The sequence below is a fragment of the Lepisosteus platostomus genome, chromosome 5 (genome assembly GCF_059453375.1).
Source record: "Lepisosteus platostomus isolate fLepPlt1 chromosome 5, fLepPlt1.hap1, whole genome shotgun sequence".
In the NCBI taxonomy this organism is placed as follows: domain Eukaryota; kingdom Metazoa; phylum Chordata; class Actinopteri; order Semionotiformes; family Lepisosteidae; genus Lepisosteus; species Lepisosteus platostomus.
This window is the reverse complement of record NC_142615.1, coordinates 2914256-2938099: the sequence shown is the minus strand read 5'-3', so window position 1 is coordinate 2938099 and position 23844 is coordinate 2914256. Positions and strand designations below refer to the sequence as shown.

The 23844-nt window shown below is 54.1% G+C and overlaps 2 protein-coding genes across 13 annotated transcripts; one reads left to right on the top strand and one right to left on the bottom strand.

Moving 5' to 3' along the window:
- Positions 1-1302: 1302 nt before the first annotated feature.
- Positions 1303-8321, bottom strand: LOC148662481 (CD276 antigen-like). Of its 3 annotated transcripts, none has more exons than XM_088632080.1 (7): positions 8245-8321; positions 5316-5374; positions 3416-3748; positions 2699-2992; positions 2022-2306; positions 1637-1930; positions 1303-1402 (listed from the first exon to the last, which is right to left on the bottom strand). In XM_088632080.1, the coding sequence occupies exons 2-7, from the start codon at positions 5359-5361 to the stop codon at positions 1317-1319; spliced, it is 1338 nt and encodes a 445-aa protein (XP_088488206.1). In that variant the 5' UTR covers positions 5362-5374; positions 8245-8321; the 3' UTR covers positions 1303-1316. The 3 variants fall into 3 exon arrangements, with proteins under 3 accessions (XP_088488206.1, XP_088488207.1, XP_088488208.1); XM_088632081.1 differs by lacking the exon at positions 8245-8321 and adding an exon at positions 7217-7288; XM_088632082.1 differs by lacking the exon at positions 8245-8321 and having other exon boundaries at positions 1321-1402; positions 1564-1930; positions 5316-5456.
- LOC148662480 (uncharacterized) lies at positions 5761-23495 on the top strand. Of its 10 annotated transcripts, none has more exons than XM_088632038.1 (12): positions 7534-8126; positions 9067-9196; positions 9281-9391; positions 10939-11271; positions 11767-12054; positions 13062-13355; positions 13975-14265; positions 15009-15221; positions 19389-19448; positions 20065-20355; positions 21274-21567; positions 22693-23495. In XM_088632038.1, the coding sequence occupies exons 2-12, from the start codon at positions 9157-9159 to the stop codon at positions 22821-22823; spliced, it is 2346 nt and encodes a 781-aa protein (XP_088488164.1). In that variant the 5' UTR covers positions 7534-8126; positions 9067-9156; the 3' UTR covers positions 22824-23495. The 10 variants fall into 10 exon arrangements, with proteins under 10 accessions (XP_088488169.1, XP_088488167.1, XP_088488166.1 ...); XM_088632037.1 differs by lacking the exon at positions 7534-8126 and adding an exon at positions 8513-8823; XM_088632043.1 differs by lacking the exons at positions 7534-8126; positions 9067-9196 and adding an exon at positions 5761-5888.
- The last annotated feature ends 349 nt before the right edge of the window (positions 23496-23844 follow it).

Below are 23844 nucleotides of genomic sequence, written 5' to 3'. Positions count from 1 at the left end.
TTTAAAACACAAAAGATTCTCAAAGATGTTTCAGAAACTAGCATTAAAAAAAAAAAAGATCTGAAACACCGTCCCAGATCGGTTAACTGCGTTAACGGAGACGAGAGAAACATGTCTTCGTTTTCCACCTCCGGATCTGGGAGCGACCCGCTGGCTCATCGCGTGTTATACGACGGTAAAGAATAAACGCGCATAACCGTGACTTGTGCAGGGAGCAGACTTGGGAACGACGCCTCTGTAGCGCTGGTTCGATAGACCTGCAACAGGTTCGAATAGGGATTTGAACAGATCATAGATGGATGTCAGGAGATCTGCGATAGATAGACCCCGTGTTGTGAGACAGGTACAGCCGGGCTCTGGGTTCGACTGGTGTCCTCTCCAGGGTGTGTGAGTGTGTGTGTGTGTGTGTGTGTCCTGTGATGGACTGCTGTCCTGTCCAGGGTGTGTGAGTGTGTGTGTCCTGTGATGGACTGCTGTCCTGTCCAGGGTGTGTGAGTGTGTGTGTGTGTCCTGTGATGGACTGGTGTCCTGTCCAGGGTGTGTGAGTGTGTGTGTGTCCTGTGATGGACTGCTGTCCTGTCCAGGGTGTGTGAGTGTGTGTGTGTGTCCTGTGATGGACTGCTGTCCTGTCCAGGGTGAGCCCTGCCTTGTGCCTGTTGCTTGCTGGGACAGACTCCAGCTCCCCCAGTCTGTGACCCTGGACTGGATACAGCTGTCGGAAGGGATGGACATATTTCCACGCAAGTGCAGCGACTGTGTTCTCCGTGCTTTCACGAAGTTACGGCCGAACGGCGCCCTCTGGCGGACAGAGGCGATGCAGCTGCGGCACCAGAATCGCTGAAGGTCTCTCGGCTTTTTCCGGTCTTACTGCAGCGCGGATCGGGAATCCTCCTCCTTCTCTGTAGGAGCCCGCGAAACCGTGTAGCCGTGAAGGTGTTTGTTTTTGGGGTTTTTTTAAGCGCCCTGCACACACGCCTACAGGGTTAGGGAAAAGGTTAGTTGGAAAAGGCCCACGCCGTCCTGAAAGGGCCGTTTTGAGAGCATCGTTTGGAAGACAGAAAAAAGAGGAAATGCCCATGTTCCTGGCCAGCGTTTAATGTCGCGTTTGTGTCGTTTTCTCGGGCTACTCCGAAAACACCTTGGGCTTCCAGTTTCAGGCGTGGCGTGCCAAGACGAGCAGTTCACGAGAGAGAGAAAGAAAAAAATATATAAATGTATTTCTTTATTTCTAGATCCCTCCCCGGGCATGTCCGTGTTTGGGGAAATGGAATTAAAAGGGACGTTATTTTCTCAGCCCCCGAGAAACAGCTCGACATCTAATAAAAGCGCAAAAAAAAAAACAAAACCAGGATCGCGAGCAGCAGGAAGGTGAACAGAAGGTTGTTTCTGATATTGGCGGGACCTGCCCCCCCAAAAAAAAACAAACGAAAGAGAAAAATTAATGTCTGAGGAGAGGAGTCCTGAGTGGTGCAGGCGGGATATCACTACATCGGGGCAGCGGGCGGGGAGAGGGGTCTGTTTCCCTCTTAGCACAGAGGAGAGGCAGGGAAAGCAATAGCAAACCTGGCTGCTGCCGTGTCCACAGAGGTCAGGCCCTACAGCGATCAAAGAAATGACTGACTGAGCGCTGGCCTGCCGTGCACAGTGAGCTGGACGGTGCTGAGGGCCCTTCTGGTGTCCAGCTGCAGGACGGTGTAGGTGCCCTGGTCAGCCGGGGTCAGGCCGTAGAGGGTCATGACCTCGTGCTTCACCAGCACGCGGGTGTGGTATCGATGTTCGAACGACACCCAGCCGCCCTCCAGGGTGAGGATGGTGATGGTCTCTCTGCCTCCTGAGCCTGCAGGGTCAAACAGCACCTCCACCGGCTCTCCAGTGAGCAGGGGGACAGACAGAGAGGCCCCAGCCTGCAGGGTGACATTGTCTCTGCGAGCTGGAAGACAATCAGGACAGAGAGCGATATAAGAACCCCCCTCTGTCAGGAGTGGAGACCCCTCTAGTCCCCCTGCTGTAGACCTGCTCACCCTCCACAGTGACGATCGCAGTGCTGATGGTGTTTCCCTGAAGGTCCCTCACTGTGTAGCTCCCCTGATCAGACGCCCTCAGCTCCTGCAGCCTGAGCTCCTGATTGTCCACTGACACTCTGTCTCTGTACTGGGGGACACAGCTGGCTGTGCTGCTCTGGACAGAACACACTGAGGTCCAGTCTCCTGAGCCTGCAGGGTCAAACAGCACCTCCACCGGCTCTCCAGTGATCAGGGGGACAGACAGAGAGGCTCCAGCCTGCAGGGTGAGGCGCCGAGAGCATGCTGAGGAAGAAGAGAGAGGGCAGGAAAGTCAGGACAGGTCAGGGAATCTCTTTATTAATTTATTATCTGCTTTCCACCTTCCCTCACTCACACCAGCTTGTTCCACACCCCCACCACCCTTTGTGTAAAAACAGGAGCCGCAGAGACCGAGAGAGAGACCTACACGATGAGAGACTCTAGAGAAAGACTGAGGGGCACAGAACTAAGCACAGCAATCATAAACACACCAGCTTGTTCCACACCCCCACCACCCTTTGTGTAAAGCAGAGCCTCCTGTCCTGACTGGCTTGTTCTAGAATCCTATAGCACATCCACACCCGCTGACCGGTCAGCTGCCCGGCTCTGCAGTCCGGGCTCCTCCTGCCCACAGAGCGGGTCTCGCGCTGGCCTACCGTGCACAGTGAGCTGGACGGTGCTGAGGGCCCTTCTGGTGTCCAGCTGCAGGACGGTGTAGGTGCCCTGGTCAGCCGGGGTCAGGCCGTAGAGGGTCATGACCTCGTGCTTCACCAGCACGCGGGTGTGGTATCGGGGTTCGAACGACACCCAGCCGCCCTCCAGGGTGAGGATGATGATGGGCTCTCTGCCTCCTGAGCCTGCAGGGTCAAACAGCACCTCCACTGGCTCTCCAGTGAGCAGGGGGACAGACAGAGAGGCTCCAGCCTGCAGGGTGACATTGTCTCTGCGAGCTGGAAGACAATCAGGACAGAGAGCGATATAAGAACCCCCCTCTGTCAGGAGTGGAGACGCCTCTAGTCCCCCTGCTGTAGACTTTGTGTACAGAGGAGCCCCCTGTCCTGACTGGAGGAGCTCACCCAGCTGTGTCTGGAGAGGAGCCAGGGTATCAGCTTCAACCACAGGGCTGGGCAGCCTGTTCCCCACCCCCAACCCCCTCTGTGTACAGTAGAGCCTCCTGTCCTGACTGGAGGAGCTCACCCAGCTGTGTCTGGAGAGAAGCCAGGGTATCGGCTTCAACCACAGGGCTGGGCGGCCTGTTCCCCACCCCCACCACCCTCTGTGTAGAGTCCTCAATGGTGCTACAGTGTCACACTCACACCAGCCGCCGGAGCCCCGGTTCTGTTGCTACGGAAACGGACGCGACGAGCCGTTACCCACGACGGTGAGTCGCACGTCGCCCAGAAACGTCCGGGAGCCGTCCTCTCCCTCCCTGAAGCACTCGTACGTGTCCTCGTCGGACAGCCGCGCGCGATGGAGGCTCAGGGAGAAGTCCCCCCGGGGGAGCCCGTCCCGGGACACCTCCGTGCGGTTCTCGAACCCGGGGCCGGGGGCGGCCCTGCCCTGGCGGAACGCCCACACGCGTCTGCCGGGGGTCTGCCAGAGGAGGCTCAGGGAGCCCACAGGGGCCCCCCTGTAGGCAGATCCGTCACAGGGGAGAGAGACTGAGCCCCCAAACCTCACCGACACGGAGACAGGAGCCGCCGAGACTGAGGGAGACAGCAACACAACACTCTAGTACACACAGCAACACAACACAGCAACACGACACTCTAGTACACACAGCAACACAACACTCTAATACACACAACACAGCGACACAACACTCTAGTACACACAGCAACACAACACTCTAGTACACACAGCAACACAACACAACACTCTAGTACACACAGCAACACAACACTCTAATACACACAGCAACACAACACAGCAACACAACACTCTAGTACACACAGCAACACAACACAGCAACACGACACTCTAGTACACACAGCAACACAACACTCTAGTACACACAGCAACACAACACTCTAATACACACAACACAGCAACACAACACTAGTACACACAGCAACACAACACTCTTATACTCACAACACAGCAACACAACACTCTAGTATACACAGCAACACGACACTCTAATACACACAACACAGCAACACAACACTCTAATACTCACAGCAACACAACACTCTAATACACACAACACAGCAACACGACACTCTAATACACACAGCAACACAACACTCTAGTACACACAACACAGCAACACGACACTCTAATACACACAACACAGCAACACGACACTCTAATACACACAGCAACACAACACTAATACACACAACACAGCAACACAACACTCTAGTACACAAAGCAACACAACACAGCAACACGACACTCTTATACACACAACACAGCAACACAACACTCTAATACTCACAGCAACACAACACTCTTATACTCACAACACAGCAACACAACACTCTAATACACACAACACAGCAACACAACACTCTAGTACACACAGCAACACGACACTAATACACACAGCAACACAACACTCTAATACACACAACACAGCAACACAACACTAGTACACACAGCAACACAACACTCTAGTACACACAGCAACACAACACTCTAGTACACACAGCAACACGACACTCTTATACACACAGCAACACAACACAGCAACACAACACTCTAATACACACAGCAACACAACACAGCAACACAACACTCTAATACACACAGCAACACGACACTCTAATACACACAGCAACACGACACTCTTATACACACAGCAACACAACACTCTAGTACACACAGCAACACAACACTCTAATACACACAGCAACACAACACTCTAATACAACACAGCAACACAACACTCTTATACACACAACACAAATACTCACAAGACAGCAACACAACACTCTTATACACACAACAACACAACACAGCGACACAACACTAATACACACAACAACACAACACTCTCATACACACACAGCACAACACAACACTCATACACACAGCAACACAACACAGCACACTCTTATACACACACACAACACTCTTATACACACAACACAACAGACAGTAACACAACTCTCTCATTCACACAACACAGCAACACAACACTGACACACAACAGACAGTGGACACCCTTCTAGACACACCCCGGAGAGAGACTGTGACCCACCTGTGGGACAGAATAACTTGTCTGTCCCCTGACTGAATCCCACACAGGTGAGTTAGAGGAGAGCTCACCTCCAGACAGGACGGACAGCAGCAGCAGCCCAGCCCAGAGCATCATGGGATTGGTCTCTCTGCAGGGAGGGGGCGCGGAAGGAAGAGGTTAAAAACTCAATTAAAAAAGGGAAGAGAGAGGTTCAGTACGGAGTAGAGACTCCGACTCCGGTCCGTACCCGAGACCTTGAGACCCGACCCGGAAATCGGTCCCTTCTCCTCCCACTGTAGAACTGTACAAAAAAAGTCAGGTTTTACTAAGGAACCAGTACAGGTTGCTGTACCTGTGCTGAAGAGAGACACGGCGTTTCGGCTGGGGAGCTTTATTCAATATTTGCAGCCCCTCTCCGCTTTTACAGGCTACAGTGTTAGCTTTAAGGGAGGAATATGGCGTGGTTAACTTCCGTATGATCTGCACCGAAGCCAGTTACAGTCCCTGGAGAGAGCGACGCCCTGTCTTAATGGACAGCTGCCGAAGCAAATATTTCCTCGGGAGAGTCATGCAACTGGCTGGGGTTATATTTCTGGATTGATATTATATCTCTGGACTTTGTTGCACACACGCGAGGAGCAGGACCAAAGCACAGTCTCGCGGTACGTGCTTTCTCACTTTTTGGTCGATTCAGCAAGAGCCACACTGCAAAACAAAAACATCAACAACAACAAAAAAGTAAAAACAAGTCGTAGCCTGTGGTCGGTGTGAAATTTACCTCGTATTCGCTAAGCGTTCAAAACACTTGACTTCCGCTTCTTGCACTGTAACTTTGAGAAATCGTATCGCCCGGTACTGTGTAATCACAGCACATGTATAAATACAGCTGCTCTGCTGTACTGTACGCTGTGTGTTTTGTTGCACCCAGGGCGCCACCTAGCGGCCGTTAGTGCTGCTTCTCCCGGAGTTCGTCGCCCCCGCATTCGGCGTGAGACCGCCAGCCGAGGCCGTGGTTTCAAAGGAGGCCTGGCGGTCAGGGCGGTGGTGAGCCGGTGTGTGCCGCCGATTCTCGCTTTCGCTTTGATAGATAGATACTTTATTGATCCCGTGAGGGAAATTGCAGTCCAACAGCAGCTTAACACACACAACAGCCACAGTGTAACGAATGATACAATAATAGTACAATACAGACAATCCAATCAGTACAGTGAGGGTGCACTAAAAGAGCGACTCACAGTCCGGACACACAAAGAACAAACTAGAACAGAACAGCACGCAGAAAAATCGTATCACACATATGAATATAAATATAGATGTAAATATAGATATAGATATAACTATACTTTGTCACCCAGCTCTGAGGCATGACATACGGAAGGAAGCCCGTTTCCGCCAGGGAGTAAAAAGAAAAAAACAAAGCGCTATGGTATCTCGCAATTCCGACTTAAAAACTCAGAATTCCGACTTTATATCTCGCAATTGCGACTTTTTATAGATAGATAGATACTTTATTGATCCCGTGAGGGAAACTGCAGTGCAACAGCAGCTTCACACAGACAACACAGCACGTCGTTCAGGTGGGCAGCTGCGTCAGCATGCGTAGGCTGCAAAGGAACAAGTTATAGGTTTATTCCATGCTGGAAAAAAGAAGAAAGAGAACACAACGTTTCGACCGTGGAGCCCTCTGTGTTTATCTCACGTTTATCTCAGAATTCCGACTTTATATCTCGCAATTGCGACTTCAAAATAGCCCGTCTTTCGTTGTCTGTCCTTGTGCTATTGTAACGGATTGGGGTTCTCACTGCATGGGCTCGAACCCGGGTCTTGCCAGCTGAATCTAAGGTAATATTTCATGACTCTTATCTTATCTGATTATATCCTATTTTATCTTATCTGATTATATCTTATCTTATTTTCTTCGGTAGCTGTCCAGCAATATATATAGCTATATATACTATAATATATATATATATTATAGCTGACGCTGTACCTGTAAAAGCAGAGAGGATCTGCCGAATTTTCTTCTCTCTTCAGCACAGGAATGAACCTGTCCTCGTTGAGTAAGAACTTCACTTTTTTTTACAGTTGTACAGTGGGAGGAAAAGGGTCTCTACTCCTCATTGAACCTCCTCAGTCCTCTCTCAGTCCCCTCCCTGCAGAGAGACCAATCCCACGATGCTCTGGGCTGGGCTGCTGTTGTCCGTCCTGTCTGGAGGTGAGCTCTCCCTTAACTCCTTAACTCACCTGTGGGGCATTCAGTCAGGGGACAGACATACAGCCATGTCTGGAGCGAGTAGAGACTCCGATCTCGGTCCCTTTTCCTCCCACTGTACAACTGGAAAAAAAAAAAGAAAGTTGAAGTTTTAATTAACGGGTACAGGTTTATTGCTGTGCTGAAGAGGGGAGAAAAGCAAATTGGCGCTTTTGCAGGCTCCAGAGTCAGCTACTGTATAAGTGAGGAATATGGCATGATTAACTTCCGTGTAATCGACACCTACAGTCCCTGGAGAGAGCGACGCCCTGTCTTGCTGGACAGCTGCTGAAGCAAATATTCCCTCGGGAGATTCATGCAACTGGCTGAGGTTGTATTTCTGGATTGATAGTGTAACGCTGACGGCCGACAGGCACTGTGTAAGAGCCGGCGTACCAGAGCAGGTGACGTCACCGCCCTTCCCTGTGATAGCAAGACTACAGCTACTGGGCTGTAGAGAGATTTCTCTTTAGCTCACCGGGCTAAGTCACTGCAGAGAGACGCGGGAGTCCCGGGTTCGAGCCTCAGTCGGGATGGGGCCGACCTAATACGGCAAGGGCGCCCGCCTGAGCCCCCGTTGCGTTACAATATTATATCTCTGGACTTTGTAGCACACACGCGAGGAGCAGGACCAAAGCACAGTCTCGCGGTACGTGCTTTCTCACTTTTTGGTCGAGTCAGCAAGAGCCACACTGCAAAACAAAAACATCAACAACAACAAAAAAAAGTAAAAACAAGTCGTAGCCTGTGGTCGGTGTGAAATTTACCTCGTATTCGCTAAGCGTCCAGAAGACTTGACTTCCGCTTCTTGCACTGTAACTTTGAGAAACCGTATTGCCCGGTACTGTGTAATCACATCATATAAATAAATATACTATATATATAATATACAGGTGGGTAGCTGCGTCAGCATGCGTAGTCTTATAATATGCGTATAATATACTACTATACCTAGCGTAGTATATTATAGGCGCCACCTAGCGGCCGTTGGTGCTGCGAAAGAGGAGGACCGGCAGCTTCCTGGTTTCTCTCCCGGAGTTCACATCGCCCCGCATTCGGCGTGAGACCGCCAGCCGAGGCCGTGGTGTTCTCGCTTTCGCTTTGTCACCTAGCTCTGAGTCATGACATACGGAAGCCCGTTTCCGCCAGGGAGTAAAAAGAAAAAAAACAAACCAAGCGCTATGGTATCTCGCAATTGCGACTTAAAAACTCAGAATTCCGACTTTATATCTCGCAATTGCAACTTCGAAATAGCCCGTCTTTCGTTGTCTGTCCTTGTGGTATTGTAACGGATTGGGGTTCTCACTGCATGGGCTCGAACCCGGGTCTTGCCAGCTGAATCTAAGGTAATATTTCATGACTCTTATCTTATCTGATTATATCCTATTTTATCTTATCTGATTATATCTTATCTTATCTTCTTCGGTAGCTGTCCAGCAATATATATAGCTATATATACTATAATATATATATATATTATAGCTGACGCTGTACCTGTAAAAGCAGAGAGGATCTGCCGAATTTTCTTCTCTCTTCAGCACAGGAATGAACCTGTCCTCGTTGAGTAAGAACTTCACTTTTTTTTACAGTTGTACAGTGGGAGGAAAAGGGTCTCTACTCCTCATTGAACCTCCTCAGTCCTCTCTCAGTCCCCTCCCTGCAGAGAGACCAATCCCACGATGCTCTGGGCTGGGCTGCTGTTGTCCCTCCTGTCTGGAGGTGAGCTCTCCCTTAACTCCTTAACTCACCTGTGGGGCATTCCGTCAGGGGACAGACATACAGCCATGTTATTCTGTCCCACAGGTGTGTCACAGTCTCTCTCCACGGCCCCTTCAGCTCCTGTCTCGGTGTCGAAGGGGGCGTCCAATCCCACGATGCTCTGGGTGGGGCTGCTGTTGTCTGTCCTGTCTGGTGGTGAGCTCTCCTTTCTGGGTCTCTGTGCGTCTGAATTCAGCCGGGGCAGAGAGACCATAATGAAATCGCTCTCCATTGTGTGTTTAAAAGTGGGTGTCTAGTTGTGTTACTGTCTTACTCGCGCTATTGTGTGTCTAAACGGGTGTCTAATTGTGTCTTGTTGTTGCTGTGGCTCACACTGTTATAGTGTCTCTCGCTCTGCTGTGTGTTTATGATGATGTTGTTTAGTCCAGTTTCTCTCTCAGCCTCTATGGTGCATCTCCTCACACTGTTGTGTGTTACAGTTTGTTTTTGTTGTTGTCTTAGTCTGTCACACAGTTCTGTGATACAGAACAGTATGTGTGTGTGTATAAGAGTGTTGTGTTGCTGTGTGTATAAGAGTGTTGTGTTGCTGTGTGTATAAGTGTGCTGTGTTACATGTGTGTATAAGAGTGTTGTGTTGCTGTGTTGTGTTGTTGTGTGTATAAGAGTGCTGTGCTGCTGTGTTGTGTGTATAAGAGTGTTGTGTTGTTGTGGGTATTAGAGTGTTGTGTGTATTAGAGTGTTTTGTTGCTGTGTTGTGAGTATAAGAGTGTTGTGTTGCTGTGTTGTGTTGCTGTGTGTACTAGAGTGTCGTGTTGCTGTGTTGTGTGTACTAGAGTGTCGTGTTGCTGTGTTGTGTTGCTGTGTGTACTAGAGTGTTGTGTTGCTGTGTTGTGTGTATTAGAGTGTTGTGTGTATAAGAGTGTTGTGGTGTGTATTAGTGTCGTGTTGCTGTGTTGTGCTGTGTGTGTATAAGAGTGTCGTGTTGTGTTGTTGTGTTGCTGTGTTGTGTGTATAAGAATGTTGTGTTGCTGTGTGTACTAGAGTGTTGTGTTGCTGTGTGTATTAGAGTGTCGTGTTGCTGTTTTGTGTTGCTGTGTGTACTAGAGTGTTGTGTTGCTGTGTGTATAAGAGTGTTGTGTTGCTGTGTGTATTAGTGTTGTGTTGCTGTGTTGTGTTGCTGTGTGTACTAGAGTGTTGTGTTGCTGTGTTGTGTGTACTAGAGTGTTGTGTTGCTGTGTGTACTAGAGTGTTGTGTCGCTGTGTTGTGTTGCTGTGTGTACTAGAGTGTTGTGTTGCTGTGTGTACTAGAGTGTTGTGTTGCTGTGTTGTGTGTATTAGAGTGTTGTGTTGCTGTGTTGTGTTGCTGTGTGTACTAGAGTGTTGTGTTGCTGTCTCCCTCAGTCTCGGCGGCTCCTGTCTCTGTGTCGGTGAGGTTTGGGGGCTCAGTCTCTCTCCCCTGTGACGGATCTGCCTACAGGGGTGCTGTGTTGTGTGTGTATTAGAGTGTCGTGTTGCTGTGAGTATTAGAGTGTTGTGTTGCTGTGTGTATAAGAGTGTCGTGTTGCTGTGTGTACTAGAGTGTTGTGTTGCTGTGTTGTGTGTATTAGAGTGTTGTGTTGCTGTGTGTATTAGAGTGTCGTGTTGCTGTGTTGTGTGTATTAGAGTGTCGTGTTGCTGTGTTGTGTGTATTAGAGTGTTGTGTTGCTGTGTGTACTAGAGTGTTGTGTTGCTGTCTCCCTCAGTCTCGGCGGCTCCTGTCTCCGTGTCGGTGAGGTTTGGGGGCTCAGTCTCTCTCCCCTGTGACGGATCTGCCTACAGGGGGGCCCCTGTGGGCTCCCTGAGCCTCCTCTGGCAGACCCCCGCCAGACGCGTGTGGGCGTTCCGCCAGGGCAGGGCCGCCCCCGGCCCCGGGTTCGAGAACCGCACGGAGGTGTCCCGGGACGGGCTCCCCCGGGGGGACTTCTCCCTGAGCCTCCATCGCGCGCGGCTGTCCGACGAGGACACGTACGAGTGCTTCAGGGAGGGAGAGGACGGCTCCCGGACGTTTCTGGGCGACGTGCGGCTCACCGTCGTGGGTAACGGCTCGTCGCGTCCGTTTCCGTAGCAACAGAACCTGGGCTCCAGCGGCTGGTGTGAGTGTGACACTGTAGCACCATTGAGGACTCTACACAGAGAGGGGTGGGGGTGGGGAACAGGCTGCCCAGCCCTGTGGTTGAAGCCGATACCCCGGCTTCTCTCCAGACACAGCTGGGTGAGCTCCTCCAGTCAGGACAGGAGGCTCTGCTGTACACAGAGGGGGGTGGGGGTGGGGAACAAGCCGCCCAGCCCCTGTGGTTGAAGCCGATACCCTGGCTTCTCTCCAGACACAGCTGGGTGAGCTCCTCCAGTCAGGACAGGGGGGCTCTTCTGTACACAGAGGGGGGCGGGGGTGGGGAACAAGCCAGTGCATACAGTTTGGACAAACAAGGGAAGGTGAACAGGAGTCGCTCAGAACTTTGTGTTGCTGGGAAGGGAATCGCCGTCTCTCCCGGATACTTCCTGACGTTCCTTCTCCTTCTCCCTGTCCTCAGCTCACAGCCTGAACCTCTCCCTGTATCCCGGGCTGCCCCTGTCGGTCCCCCTGCCCTCCGGGGAGCCAGTGGAGGTGCTCTCGAGTCCTGAGGGAGGCAGGGGGCCCATCACAGTCCTCACCCTGGAGCGCGGCTGGGTGTCGTTCGAACCCCAGTACCACACCCGTGTGCTGGTGAAGCACGAGGTCATGACCCTCTACGGCCTGACCCCGGCTGACCAGGGCACCTACACCGTCCTGCAGCTGGACACCAGAAGGGCCCTCAGCACCGTCCAGCTCACTGTGCACGGTAGGCCAGCGCGAGACCCGCTCTGTCCAGGTCCTGTCCAGGGTGTGTGAGTGTGTGTGTGTGTCCTGTGATGGACGGGTGTCCTGTCCAGGGTGTGTGTGTGTGTGTCCTGTGATGGACTGGTGTCCTGTCCAGGGTGTGTGAGTGTGTGTGTGTGTCCTGTGATGGACTGGTGTCCTGTCCAGGGTGTGTGTGTGTGTGTCCCGTGATGGACTGGTGTCCTGTCCAGGGTGTGTGAGTGTGTGTGTGTGTCCTGTGATGGACTGGTGTCCTGTCCAGGGTGTGTGAGTGTGTGTGTGTCCTGTGATGGACTGATGTCCTGTCCAAGGTCTGTGTGTGTTTCCTGTGATGGCCTGGTGTCCTGTCCAGGGTGTGTGAGTGTGTGTGTGTGTCCTGTGATGGACTGCTGTCCTGTCCAGGGTGTGTGAGTGTGTGTGTGTGTGTCCTGTGATGGCCTGGTGTCCTGTCCAGGGTGTGTGAGTGTGTGTGTGTGTCCTGTGATGGACTGCTGTCCTGTCCAGGGTGTGTGAGTGTGTGTGTGTGTGTCCTGTGATGGACTGGCGTCCTGTCCAGGGTGTGTGAGTGTGTGTGTGTGTCCTGTGATGGACTGGTGTCCTGTCCAGGGTGTGTGAGTGTGTGTGTGTGTCCTGTGATGGACTGGTGTCCTGTCCAGGGTGTGTGAGTGTGTGTGTGTCCTGTGATGGACTGATGTCCTGTCCAAGGTCTGTGTGTGTTTCCTGTGATGGCCTGGTGTCCTGTCCAGGGTGTGTGAGTGTGTGTGTGTGTCCTGTGATGGACTGCTGTCCTGTCCAGGGTGTGTGAGTGTGTGTGTGTGTGTCCTGTGATGGACTGGTGTCCTGTCCAGGGTGTGTGTGTGTCCTGTGATGGACTGCTGTCCTGTCCAGGGTGATAGACTCCCGCTCCCCCCCGTGACCCTGGACTGGAGGAAGTGGACGGATAGATTCCTTCCAGAGCTGGGCTCCTCATCCCGGATCCTGTCCCCCCAGCCCGCAGGGAGAACGCCACTCTGCCAGCGGGCGCCGATCTCTCCATCCCGCTGCTGTCCGGCGCCGGCGACGCGCAGGTGCGCTTCGAGCCCGCGGGGGCGGGGGGCGTGGCCGAGCCCGTGTTCGCCCTGCGGGGGGGCCGGGTGCGGCTCAGGCTGCAGTACCAGCTGCGGGTCAGGCGCCAGCCCGGCGCCCTGCTGCTGTCCGGCGTGACCCCGGCCGACCAGGGCACGTACTCCCTGTGGCAGATGGACACCGAGAGGCTGCTGAGCTCCGTCCAGCTGTCTGTGGAGGGTGAGCCAGGACCAGGACTGGACAGCCCTGCTTTAAAGACCCCTGGAGACTCTGCACACACACACTGACCCCTCCAGGACCAGGACTGGACAGCCCTGCTTTAAAGACCCCTGGAGACTCTGCACACACACTGACCCCTCCAGGACCAGGACTGGACAGCCCTGCTTTAAAGACCCCTGGAGACTCTGCAGACACACACACACTGACCCCTCCAGGACCAGGACTGGACAGCCCTGCTTTAAAGACCCCTGGAGACTCTGCAGACACACACACACACTGACCCCTCCAGGACCAGGACTGGACAGCCCTGCTTTAAAGACCCCTGGAGACTCTGCACACACACACACACACACACACACACACACACACACACACACACACACACTGACCCATCCAGGACGAGGACTGGACAGCTGTGCTTTAGTGTTGTTATGAGAAGTAGCATGAATTAACACTGAATTTTTACAGTTGTATTATTGTTATTATGAAAATTATCATTCTACTAAGTTCACAGAGGCACTGTGGAGGGTGAGCAGGTCTACAGCAGGGGGACTAGAGGGGTCTCCACTCCTGACAGAGGGGGGTTCTTATATCGCTCTCTGTCCTGATTGTCTTCCAGCTCACAGAGACAATGTCACCCTGCAGGCTGGAGCCTCTCTGTCTGTCCCCCTGTTCACTGGAGAGCCGGTGGAGGTGCTGTTTGATCCTGCAGGTTCAGGAGACTGGACCTCAGTGTGTTCTGTCCAGAGCGGCACAGCCAGCTGTGTCCCCCAGTACAGAGACAGAGTGTCAGTGGACAATCAGGAGCTGAGACTGCAGGAGCTGAGGGCGTCTGATCAGGGGAGCTACACAGTGAGGGACCTTCAGGGAAACACCATCAGCACTGTGATCGTCACTGTCACTGTGGAGGGTGAGCAGGTCTACAGCAGGGGGACTAGAGGGTCACATGACTGTGAATTTTGAGCGTTTACTCATTTCGCTGAAGTCTTAATGTAGGGTCCCCCCCCGCCTGCCTGGGAAGGCTGTTCCAGACACCCACAGCTCTTTGTGTAAAGAATCATTTCCTCATCTCCGTCCTACATTAATTCTCTTTTTGACTTTCCCTGTCGTGACCCCACGTTATTTCACTGCTGGAGTGAGAGCTGGGTGAGCTCCCCCAGTCAGGACAGGGGGCTCTTCTGTACACAGAGGGGGGTGGGGGTGGAGAACAAGCTGCCCAGCCCTGTGGTTGAAGCCGATACCCTGGCTCCTCTCCAGACACAGCTGGGTGAGCTCCTCCAGTCAGGACAGGAGGCTCTTCTGTACACAGAGGGGGGTGGGGGTGGGGAACAAGCTGCCCAGCCCTGTGGTTGAAGCCGATACCCCGGCTTCTCTCCAGACACAGCTGGGTGAGCTCCTCCAGTCAGGACAGGGGGCTCTACTGTACACAGAGGGGGGTGGGGGTGGGGAACAGGCCGCCCGGCCCGGTGGTTGAAGCCGATCACATCATTTACTACGTTTATAACCTCTGGTGGTTGAATTTTTTTTTTCTGCGCGTGTTTTTCCTCTCTTGTTTCTGATCCCCTGCGAGCTGGGCCCTGCCTCTGCCCCTCGGGGTCTTATACACCCCAGTCTCCCCGATCTCTAACCTGCTCTCTGTGTGTCTCCCCCCAGCCCCCCCTCCAGGTCAGTCCAGTGGGCTGGTCGCCGGGACGGTCGTGGGAGTCCTGATCCTCCTCGTGCTGGTGGCCGGGGGCCTGCTGCTGTGGGGGAGGAGGAGGAGGAGGAGGAGGAGGGCGGAGAAGGCCAAGCGCCCCGATTTCAGGCTGCAGTGCAGGGCGTCTCCGGACCAGGAAGAGGAGCTCTCCGCGGAGGCAGAGCACCGGGGTCAGGGGGATCCCCTTGCTGGGATCCAGTCGGGACAGGGGGCTCTTCTTTCCACAGAGGGGGGCGGGGGTGGGGAACAAGCAGCCCAGCCCTGTGGCTGAAGCCGATACCCCGGTTTCTCTCCGGTCACAGCTGGAGGAGCTCATCCAGTCAGGACAGGAGGCCCTTCTGTACACAGAGGGGGGTGGGGGTGGGGAACAAGGTTGAAGCCGATACTGTCACGAATGACCCCCTGAGCAAGCGGGTCAGCACCTTTTAGGGGGGTCTAGAGATGAGGGCGACGTTCCCAGAGGGAAAGAGGGCTAGGCGAGAGGCGAGGTCCGAGTCCGCGAGTAGGTTCCCAGTCCAGGAGAGGGTAAGGCAGAAGGCGGTTCTGTGATTCAGGAGGCGCTGGCACAGGCACAGGCACTGGCGCTGGCACTACCCTGGCTTCTCTCCAGACACAGCTGGGTGAGCTCCTCCAGTCAGGACAGGAGGCTCTACTGTACACAGAGGGGGGCGGGGGTGGGGAACAGGCCGCCCAGCCCTGTGGTTGAAGCCGATACCCTGGCTTCTCTCCAGACACAGCTGGGTGAGCTCCTCCAGTCAGGACGGGAGGCTCTTCTGTACACAGAGGGGGGTGGGGGTGGGGAACAAGCTGCCCAGCCCTGTGGTTGAAGCCGATTACATCATTTACTTCATTGCCTCTGGCAGTTTCATTGTTTTTTTTTTTCCTGTTCGTGTTTTTTTTTTCACTTATACGTCTATCTGATCCTCTAGTAACTTGTATTTGTATTTGTAAACTATCCATCCAGCTGGGGCTGCACACTGGTGGGGGTGGAGGGGAGTCCCCATTGCCTGTAAAGCGCTCTATAAGTGTAAGCAATCAGGTATTGTTTATTATTATTAAACTGTACATTTTATTTTTTTAAAAATGACCATCAGGTTCCGCCTCATGATGTTCAGAAACTGGGCTGAGACACTTCACAGCGGGCGGGGGGCGGGGTTGATGGGCCTGACCCTCTGTCACCTCATTGGCTGCGAAGCGTACAGGGGGCGTGATGTATGCAAATGAGCGGGGCTGGACCACAACGATGAGCTTTCAGAGAATTTTCATCCAAACGAAAGCGACTCTCGGAGGACTTGAGAGACGGAGCTCCCGTGAGTTACTTTTTAAACCCCTGCATGCTTTCTTTTACAGATCTGGGTGGGGGGCCGACACCTCAACCTCTTGCGGTTCCGCGTCTGTCCTTTCTGCGCCCCTGTGACTCTCATGGGGGGCGGTACAGATTGACACCCCGATATTCAAATTGACTTTTGTGTGTGAATGCATTGCACGTTTTGTTGTTGTTGTTGTTGTGTGTCGTCGTGCCGGCGTCAGTAAATAAGCGCGCTCTCGTCCAGCTGGGTGGCGGCGTGGGGTTTGTATTTTTGTAGAAATGAAATAGTTTTGCTCTTTCTCTCCGTGGCTGCGATGCTCGCTGGGGATCCCGTCGGGCCCAAGGGGTCCGAGTTCGCGGTATCGCCCCCTGTTTCCGGACCCGATCGATCGATCGATCCGTCCTTACTTGAGTAATTGATTAATGATCAACTGCTAGTGCAGCGCACGCTAATACTAATCGATAGTTGTGGAGCAGCTGGCAGTTTGGGGGTGATTACCATAACAAGGTCTCTTCTGACGAGGAACATTGTTTTTGTTTTGAAAGAGTGTCGCGATCAGCCCCATCCGAACCGGGCTAAGCGGTTGGAGAGCAAAACGCCGCACTGCCCGGTTCGGTCCGGTCTGGGATCTCCGAGCCCAGGTCGGGCCCAGCGATTCCAGAACTCAGAACCCGTTTTTCTTTGTTGTTGTTTACTTTGGTTTCGTTGTTGTTTTTTTCCTCGTGTGTGTGTCTCTCTCTCTCTTACAATTCAATTCAATTCGAGGTGCTTTTTTTCGCATGACCGATGGGTACAATCAGTGTTGCCAAAGCAAATAAAAATAATAAAATGAACATGGAACAAAACATAAAATAATAGTAAAATAAAATCTACAGACATATTACAGACATTTACAACAAAGATGTATTATAAAATATTGACATATACTGTAGGCGGCTGGAGCATTATTGGGAGACAGACTCACTGTTCCTCAGGCTGGGACAGGAGATCACATACTGGTCTGCCAGTTCAACTGAGCTCCCTCCTCCCTCTCCCAGTAGGATTGGGACCCGTTGGGATTCTGGCAGGTGTGGGAACTCTGGGATTAGATTTCTAGATAATCCCAGAGTATCTGTCACAGTGCAGTAGGAAGTGCACCTCTGTCTCTGTTTCTCCCCGCTGGCAGTGGGAGCACAGCCTGTCCTCTCTGGGCAGCCAGGTCTGCCTGTCTCTCTCTCTCTCTTACAATTCAATTCAATTCGAGGTGCTTTATTAGCATGACCGATGGGTACAATCAGTGTTGCCACAGCAAATAAAATAATGAAATTCAGTAGAAATAATTGCAGTAGAAATAATAGCGCTCTGATCTCGATAGCCTGTGCTCACGATTCTCCCGACAGTATACGGACTTGGCTTTAATGGTCTCGCAAGAAGACGGAGATCGTTACTCTCACTCTCTCTCTCTGGAGGAGGCGGGGACGGAAAGGGTTCGGATATCTTGCGTCTTTTTCTTCCTGGAGAAGAGAAGAAATGGGGACGAGCCGGCCCCGGGTGCGATGGAGAGCTGGACGGTAAAAAGAGTCGGTTTCGAGACCCGCTCCTGTCATATGAAACAGAGCTGCATAGAAATATCATCGCTGGTGCTGTTAGCGCATCATTCGGCGCGTCAAAAGGCGAAGAGCTGGGGCTGTTCTGGACGAGGAAGATGGGGGAGACGCAGTTGTCGTTGTTTTTTTTTAATATTTTACCTCCCTGGTGAAGATTTGCCCCAATATACCCTTTGATTTCGTGGGCTTTACCTACTCCATGAGCGGAGACTGCCGTCCCAACCGGGCGATTTCCGTATCGCCTTATCATCGTCCACTTTCAGCCGGGAAATGTGGTTTTTTTTGGTCGTTGTTGGTTTCTACAGTAGAAAAAATAACGCTCTGATCTCGATCGTCTGTGCTCACGGTTCACCCGCCAGTATACCGACTTGGCTTTAATGATCTCGCAAGTTAAGACGGAGATCGCTCCCGCAGTCCAGGCGTCCAAAAGTGGTTGAAAACTACACTTCCCGTCGCCCCTTGATGACGTCGCACCCGAGCGACGCCTGCGAGGACGGGGGGGGGGGGGGTACATTTTATTTATATTATTTTAACTGTATCTTGGGGGTGGTGGGGGAGTTGTAAAGTACATCGCCGAGGAGTTCAATCTTTTTTTTTGGCGTCTTCTCCTCCTCCTCCTCGCACGGCTTTTGTTTGGGCCTCTCAATGTCGTCAATATTAGGGGACCGGCGGAGTTCTAGGACCCCCGAAGCAGCGTGGTAGCGGCGGGGCCGGTTGAGTTGAATAAAACGTGTTTTTTCGGCCCGCACGCAGGATCGTTCCACACCCGTGGGCGGTTCGTTCGCGCCGTTTTGACGCGCTGAAGCGCTGTGGATGTTCAGGTGATGTTCTTGGGCGGAGGGAGGTGGGAGAATGAGAGCTGTGATGTTTATGTTCGCTACTGGAAAGCGTGTGCGAGGCTCTGTGGGTTACGCCGGAAACCCGAGTGTTTATTTTGCTAGACTTTCTGGACTTGCCCGTTGAGAGACCTGTCGTGTCCGTGGGTTGGGGGGTGACAGTTTCCTCGAATCGCGCGAGCGCGCGTGTGGCGGCTTTTCTTCAGAAGGAAGGAGGGGGTTCTCCCACCGCGGGAGACCGCCGCCCTGTTCTCCTCTTTCCAGTCAGAGCCGGTGACGCCCCCTTGGGTCGTCGGCGGCTCAAGGAGGCGAGGAATTAACCCAGCCCTTGCTTAGAAGAAACCAGGGCGTCTGCGGAGCAGGCTTGTGCCACACCCCCACCACCCTTCGCGTAAAAAAAAAAAAAAAAACCCGTCTCCCGTCCTGACTGGAGGGTCTTGAGTGAAGTCAGCGAGCGTATCGTCTTTAAACGACGTGGGCTGGGCAGCTTGTTCCCCACCCCCGCCACCCCTAGTGTAAAGAAGAGCCCGTTGTCCGTCGTTTCCAGCGCATTTCCTCAGAGTTTCCTCTGGGTCGTGACGGGTGTGAATCTGTTCTCTCCGTAGGTGGCGCGAGGATGACAAGATGGCTTTTCATCCTGTGTGCTCTGTCTTGCACTGATCGTGGTGAGTTAGAGCTTTTATTTCTTATATATATGTATAATATATAATAATAATAATAATAATTAATTGCTTACACTTATATAGCGCTTTTCTGGACACTCCACTCAAAGCGCTTTACAGGCAATGGGGACTCCCCACCACCACCAGTGTGCAGCCCCCACCTGGGGCCATAGTGCGCCAGAACGCTCCCCCACACAGCAGCTCTCAGTGGGGAGGAGAGCAGAGGGATGGAGCCAGTTCAGAGAGGGGGGGTTATTAGGAGGCCATGATTGGGAAGGGCCAGGGGGGTATTTGACCAGGACACTGGGGTAACACCCCTACTCTTCTCCAGAGACACCCCGGGATTGTTAATGACCACAGACAGTCAGGACCTCGGTTTGACGGCGCCTGTTTACAGTCCAGTGTCCCCCGTCACTATACTGGGGCATCAGGACCCACACAGACCGCAGGGTGAGAGCGCCCCCTGCTGGCCCCAGTCACACCTCTCCCAGGAGTCTCCCCTCCAGGTACTGGCCAGGCTCCCCCTGCTGGGCTCCAGTCGGGGGGGGGGGGGGCTGCCAGTTGTGTGTTGTGTGTTGTGTGTTGTGTCGACCTGTGTAATAACCCCGCCCCGTGTCAGCCTGCTGCAGTGCGGCTCTCACGGTCGGCCACGGCGATGACTTTGCCCTGCCCCTGCGGGCCGGCGACTCGGAGGTGGAGTTCCGGGGCGACGAGGGGGCGACCCGGCACTTCCGGGTCAGGAACTGGACGCTGAGCTCCCCTCCGGACGGGCTCGGCGCCCGGGCGGGGGTCCGGGCGGGGGCCCTGGTGCTGCACAGGGTGACGGCGGCGGACGAGGGGCAGTACACCACCTGGCACCGGGAGGCGGGAGGCGAGCACAGCGGCGCCACCTACGGGCTGAAGGTGGAAGGTGAGGAGGCACTGATCGCTCTCAGAAGAGATCCTTACACTTATATAGCGCCTTGCTGGACCCTCCCCTCAGAGCTCTCCCCAGGTCAGGGGGATCCCCTCCAGCCCCCCCTGTGTGTACCCCACCTGGATGATGCTCCAGTCCGCTCAGCACACAGCAGGGTAGTCAGTGTGTGATTCCTTGCTCTTATATAGCGCCTTGCTGGACCCTCCCCTCTGAGCTCTTCCCAGGTCAGGGGGATCCCCTCCACCCCCACCAGTGTGTACCCCACCTGGATGATGCTCCAGTCCTCTCACACACAGCAGCTCTCAGTGGGGAGGAGAGCAGAGGGATGGAGCCAGTTCAGAGAGGGGGGTGATTAGGAGGCCATGATGGGTCAAGACCAGGGGGGGAATCAGGCCAGGACACTGGGGTAACACCCCTACTCTTCTCCAGAGACACCCCGGGATTGTTAATGAGCACAGGGAGTCAGGACCTCGGTTTGACGTCTCAGCCGAAGGACGGTTTTTCCTCGCTAGCTTATTGCTGCTCTGGATGTGAGGGGGTATTGCATGAAGGGGCTCCTGACTGATTGAGAAAGAGGTGAGGGTCAGGGGAAGAGACAGTCGAGCGTCCCTTGAGACGTCATAACCGGTTTTCGCAGTACATCATCTCCAAGGCTTCAAGACCCTGGCTTCTCTCTCCAGACACAGCTGGGTGAGCTCCTCCAGTCAGGACAGGAGGCTCTTCTGTACACAGAGGGTGGTGGGGGTGGGGAACAAGCCGCCCAGCCCTGTGGTTGAAGCCGATACCCTGGCTTCTCTCCAGACACAGCTGGGTGAGCTCCTCCAGTCAGGACAGGGGGGGCTCTTCTGTACACAGAGGGTGGCGGGGGTGGGGAACAAGCTGCCAGTGACCCGATCCTCTCTCCCGCCGTAGCGTACCGCCGGTCCCTCAGGGCGGCCGGCGGGGCCAGCGTGTCCCTGCCCCTCTTCACGGAGCGGCCCGCGGAGCTGCTGTTCCGCCCCGCGGCCGGGGGGCCGCCTGGCCCGCTCTGTTCCGTCCGGGACGGCCTGCCCAGCTGCCCCCCGCCGTACGGGGGCAGGGTGTCGGCGCGGGACGGCCACCTGGTGCTGGGGCCCCTGGGGCCGGAGGACAACGGGCTCTACACCCTGAGGTACCCGGACACGGGCAGGGACATCGGGACCGTGGAGCTGGCCGTGAGCTTGGAAGGTGAGGAGGAGGAGGAGGAGGAGGAGGAGGAGGAGGAGGAGGAGGGGGGGGTGTTGCTCTGCGGATGGCTCCTGTCCCCCCCGAATCCGGCCCTCTGTTAGTGAGCAGTGCCCTTGCTGTGGTTGTTGTTATTATATAGCGCCTTTCCAGTCTCTCTTCTCAGAGCTCTTTCCAGGTCATGGGGATCTGTGAGGGACTGGTGTCCTGTCCAGGGTGTGTGTGTGTCCTGTGATGGACTGGTGTCCTGTCCAGGGTGTGTGAGTGTGTGTGTGTGTCCTGTGATGGACTGGTGTCCTGTCCAGGGTGTGTGAGTGTGTGTGTGTGTGTGTGTCCTGTGATGGCCTGGTGTCCTGTCCAGGGTGTGTGAGTGTGTGTGTCCTGTGATGGACTGGTGTCCTGTCCAGGGTGTGTGTGTGTGTCCTGTGATGGACTGGTGTCCTGTCCAGGGTGTGTGTGTGTGTCCTGTGAGGGACTGGTGTCCTGTCCAGGGTGTGTGAGTGTGTGTGTCCTGTGATGGACTGGTGTCCTGTCCAGGGTGTGTGTGTGAGTCCTGTGAGGGACTGGTGTCCTGTCCAGGGTGTGTGTGTGTGTGTGTGTGTGTGTGTGTGTGTGTGTCTGTCCTGTGATGGACTGGTGTCCTGTCCAGGGTGTGTGACTGTGTGTGTGTGTCATGTGATGGACTCCTGTCCTGTCCAGGGTGTGTGAGTGTGTGTGTGTCCTGTGATGGACTGGTGTCCTGTCCAGGGTGTGTGACTGTGTGTGTCCTGTGATGGACTGGTGTCCTGTCCAGGGTGTGTGAGTGTGTGTGTGTCCTGTGATGGACTGCTGTCCTGTCCAGGGTGTGTGAGTGTGTGTGTGTGTCCTGTGATGGACTGGTGTCCTGTCCAGGGTGTGTGTGAGTGTGTGTGTGTCCTGTGATGGACTGGTGTCCTGTCCAGGGTGTGTGAGTGTGTGTGTGTCCTGTGATGGACTGGTGTCCTGTCCAGGGTGTGTGAGTGTGTGTGTGTCCTGTGATGGACTGCTGTCCTGTCCAGGGTGTGTGTGTGTGTGATGGTCGGAGGGGGTGTGACTGGACTGTCTTAACAGTGGTGTGTCTTTCTCTCTCTGTCTCCCTGCCCTCCCCAGATCCCAAGGCTCAGACAGAACCCTCCGGAACCCGGGGGCGTGTCCCGGCCTACCTCTCGGGCGCCCTCTTCCTCTTCCTCGTCGCCGTGACGGTGGCCGTCGTCCTGCGTCGCCGAGCCCGCGCCGTCTGAGAACCGGAGCCGGACTCCTGCGGACTGGCGGGTTCCTCCGTTCATCCGGTGCGGAGTTCGCACCTGATCCCGAGCCGAGCTGTGGGGGGGGGGGGGCGATTCTGGGCTGATAACCCCCCCCACCACCACCACCACCACCACCAGGGCGGTTTCGAGTTCGAATCCACTGGGTGGTGGCACAGCCCTTACCGGATTGACTTGAAGCTTCCAGGCTGGGCACAGGAGGGCGGGGCTGTCTCTTGATAGGCGTGACACTATCTGCGTTTTTTTCGGGGGTGTCGTTTAGCCTGACCCCCCCCCCAGAGACTAAAGAGCAGTGGGGTGTCTCTACAGCACGGGTCCCCGTGAAGCACTTTAAAACGATCGGGCTGGGAGCACCCCGTTCGTGATCAGGAGAGCACCATCCCTCCAGTGCCATACAGCAAAGCACTTTTTTGTCTGAGATTGGGGGGGTGGAGATAGTGGGTGGGGGGAGGCTTGCAGAACTTTATTTTTGTAACATATTTTGTATTTTGCACTGTTAAGAGTTTTTTTTTTAACCAAATTCTAGATAATAAAAAAGGTAATAACACCCTTTTAATTGCACTGAAGGATTCTCAGTTTGATTGGGTGTGAGCCAGTTTCTCTTTATTCTTTTAAGTGTTAAGAGTATTAAATAATTATCGACGTTGACATGCGTTTGTGTGGGTTTCCTTCCACAGTCCAAAGTCCTGCTGTGACTGGTGTCCTGTCCAGGGTGTGTGTGTGTGTCCTGTGATAACTGTGTGTCTGTGTGTCTGTGTGTCTGTGTGTCTGTGTGTCTGTGTGTCTGTGTGTCTGTGTGTCTGTGTGTCTGTGTGTGTGTGTGTGTGTAACTGTGGAACCACAGGGCTGGGCAGCCTTTTCCCCACCCCCACCCCCCTCTGTGTACAGTAGAGCCTCCTGTCCTGACTGGAGGAGCTCACCCAGCTGTGTCTGGAGAGGAGCCAGGGTATCGGCTTCAACCACAGGGCTGGGCAGCTTGTTCCCCACCCCCACCCCC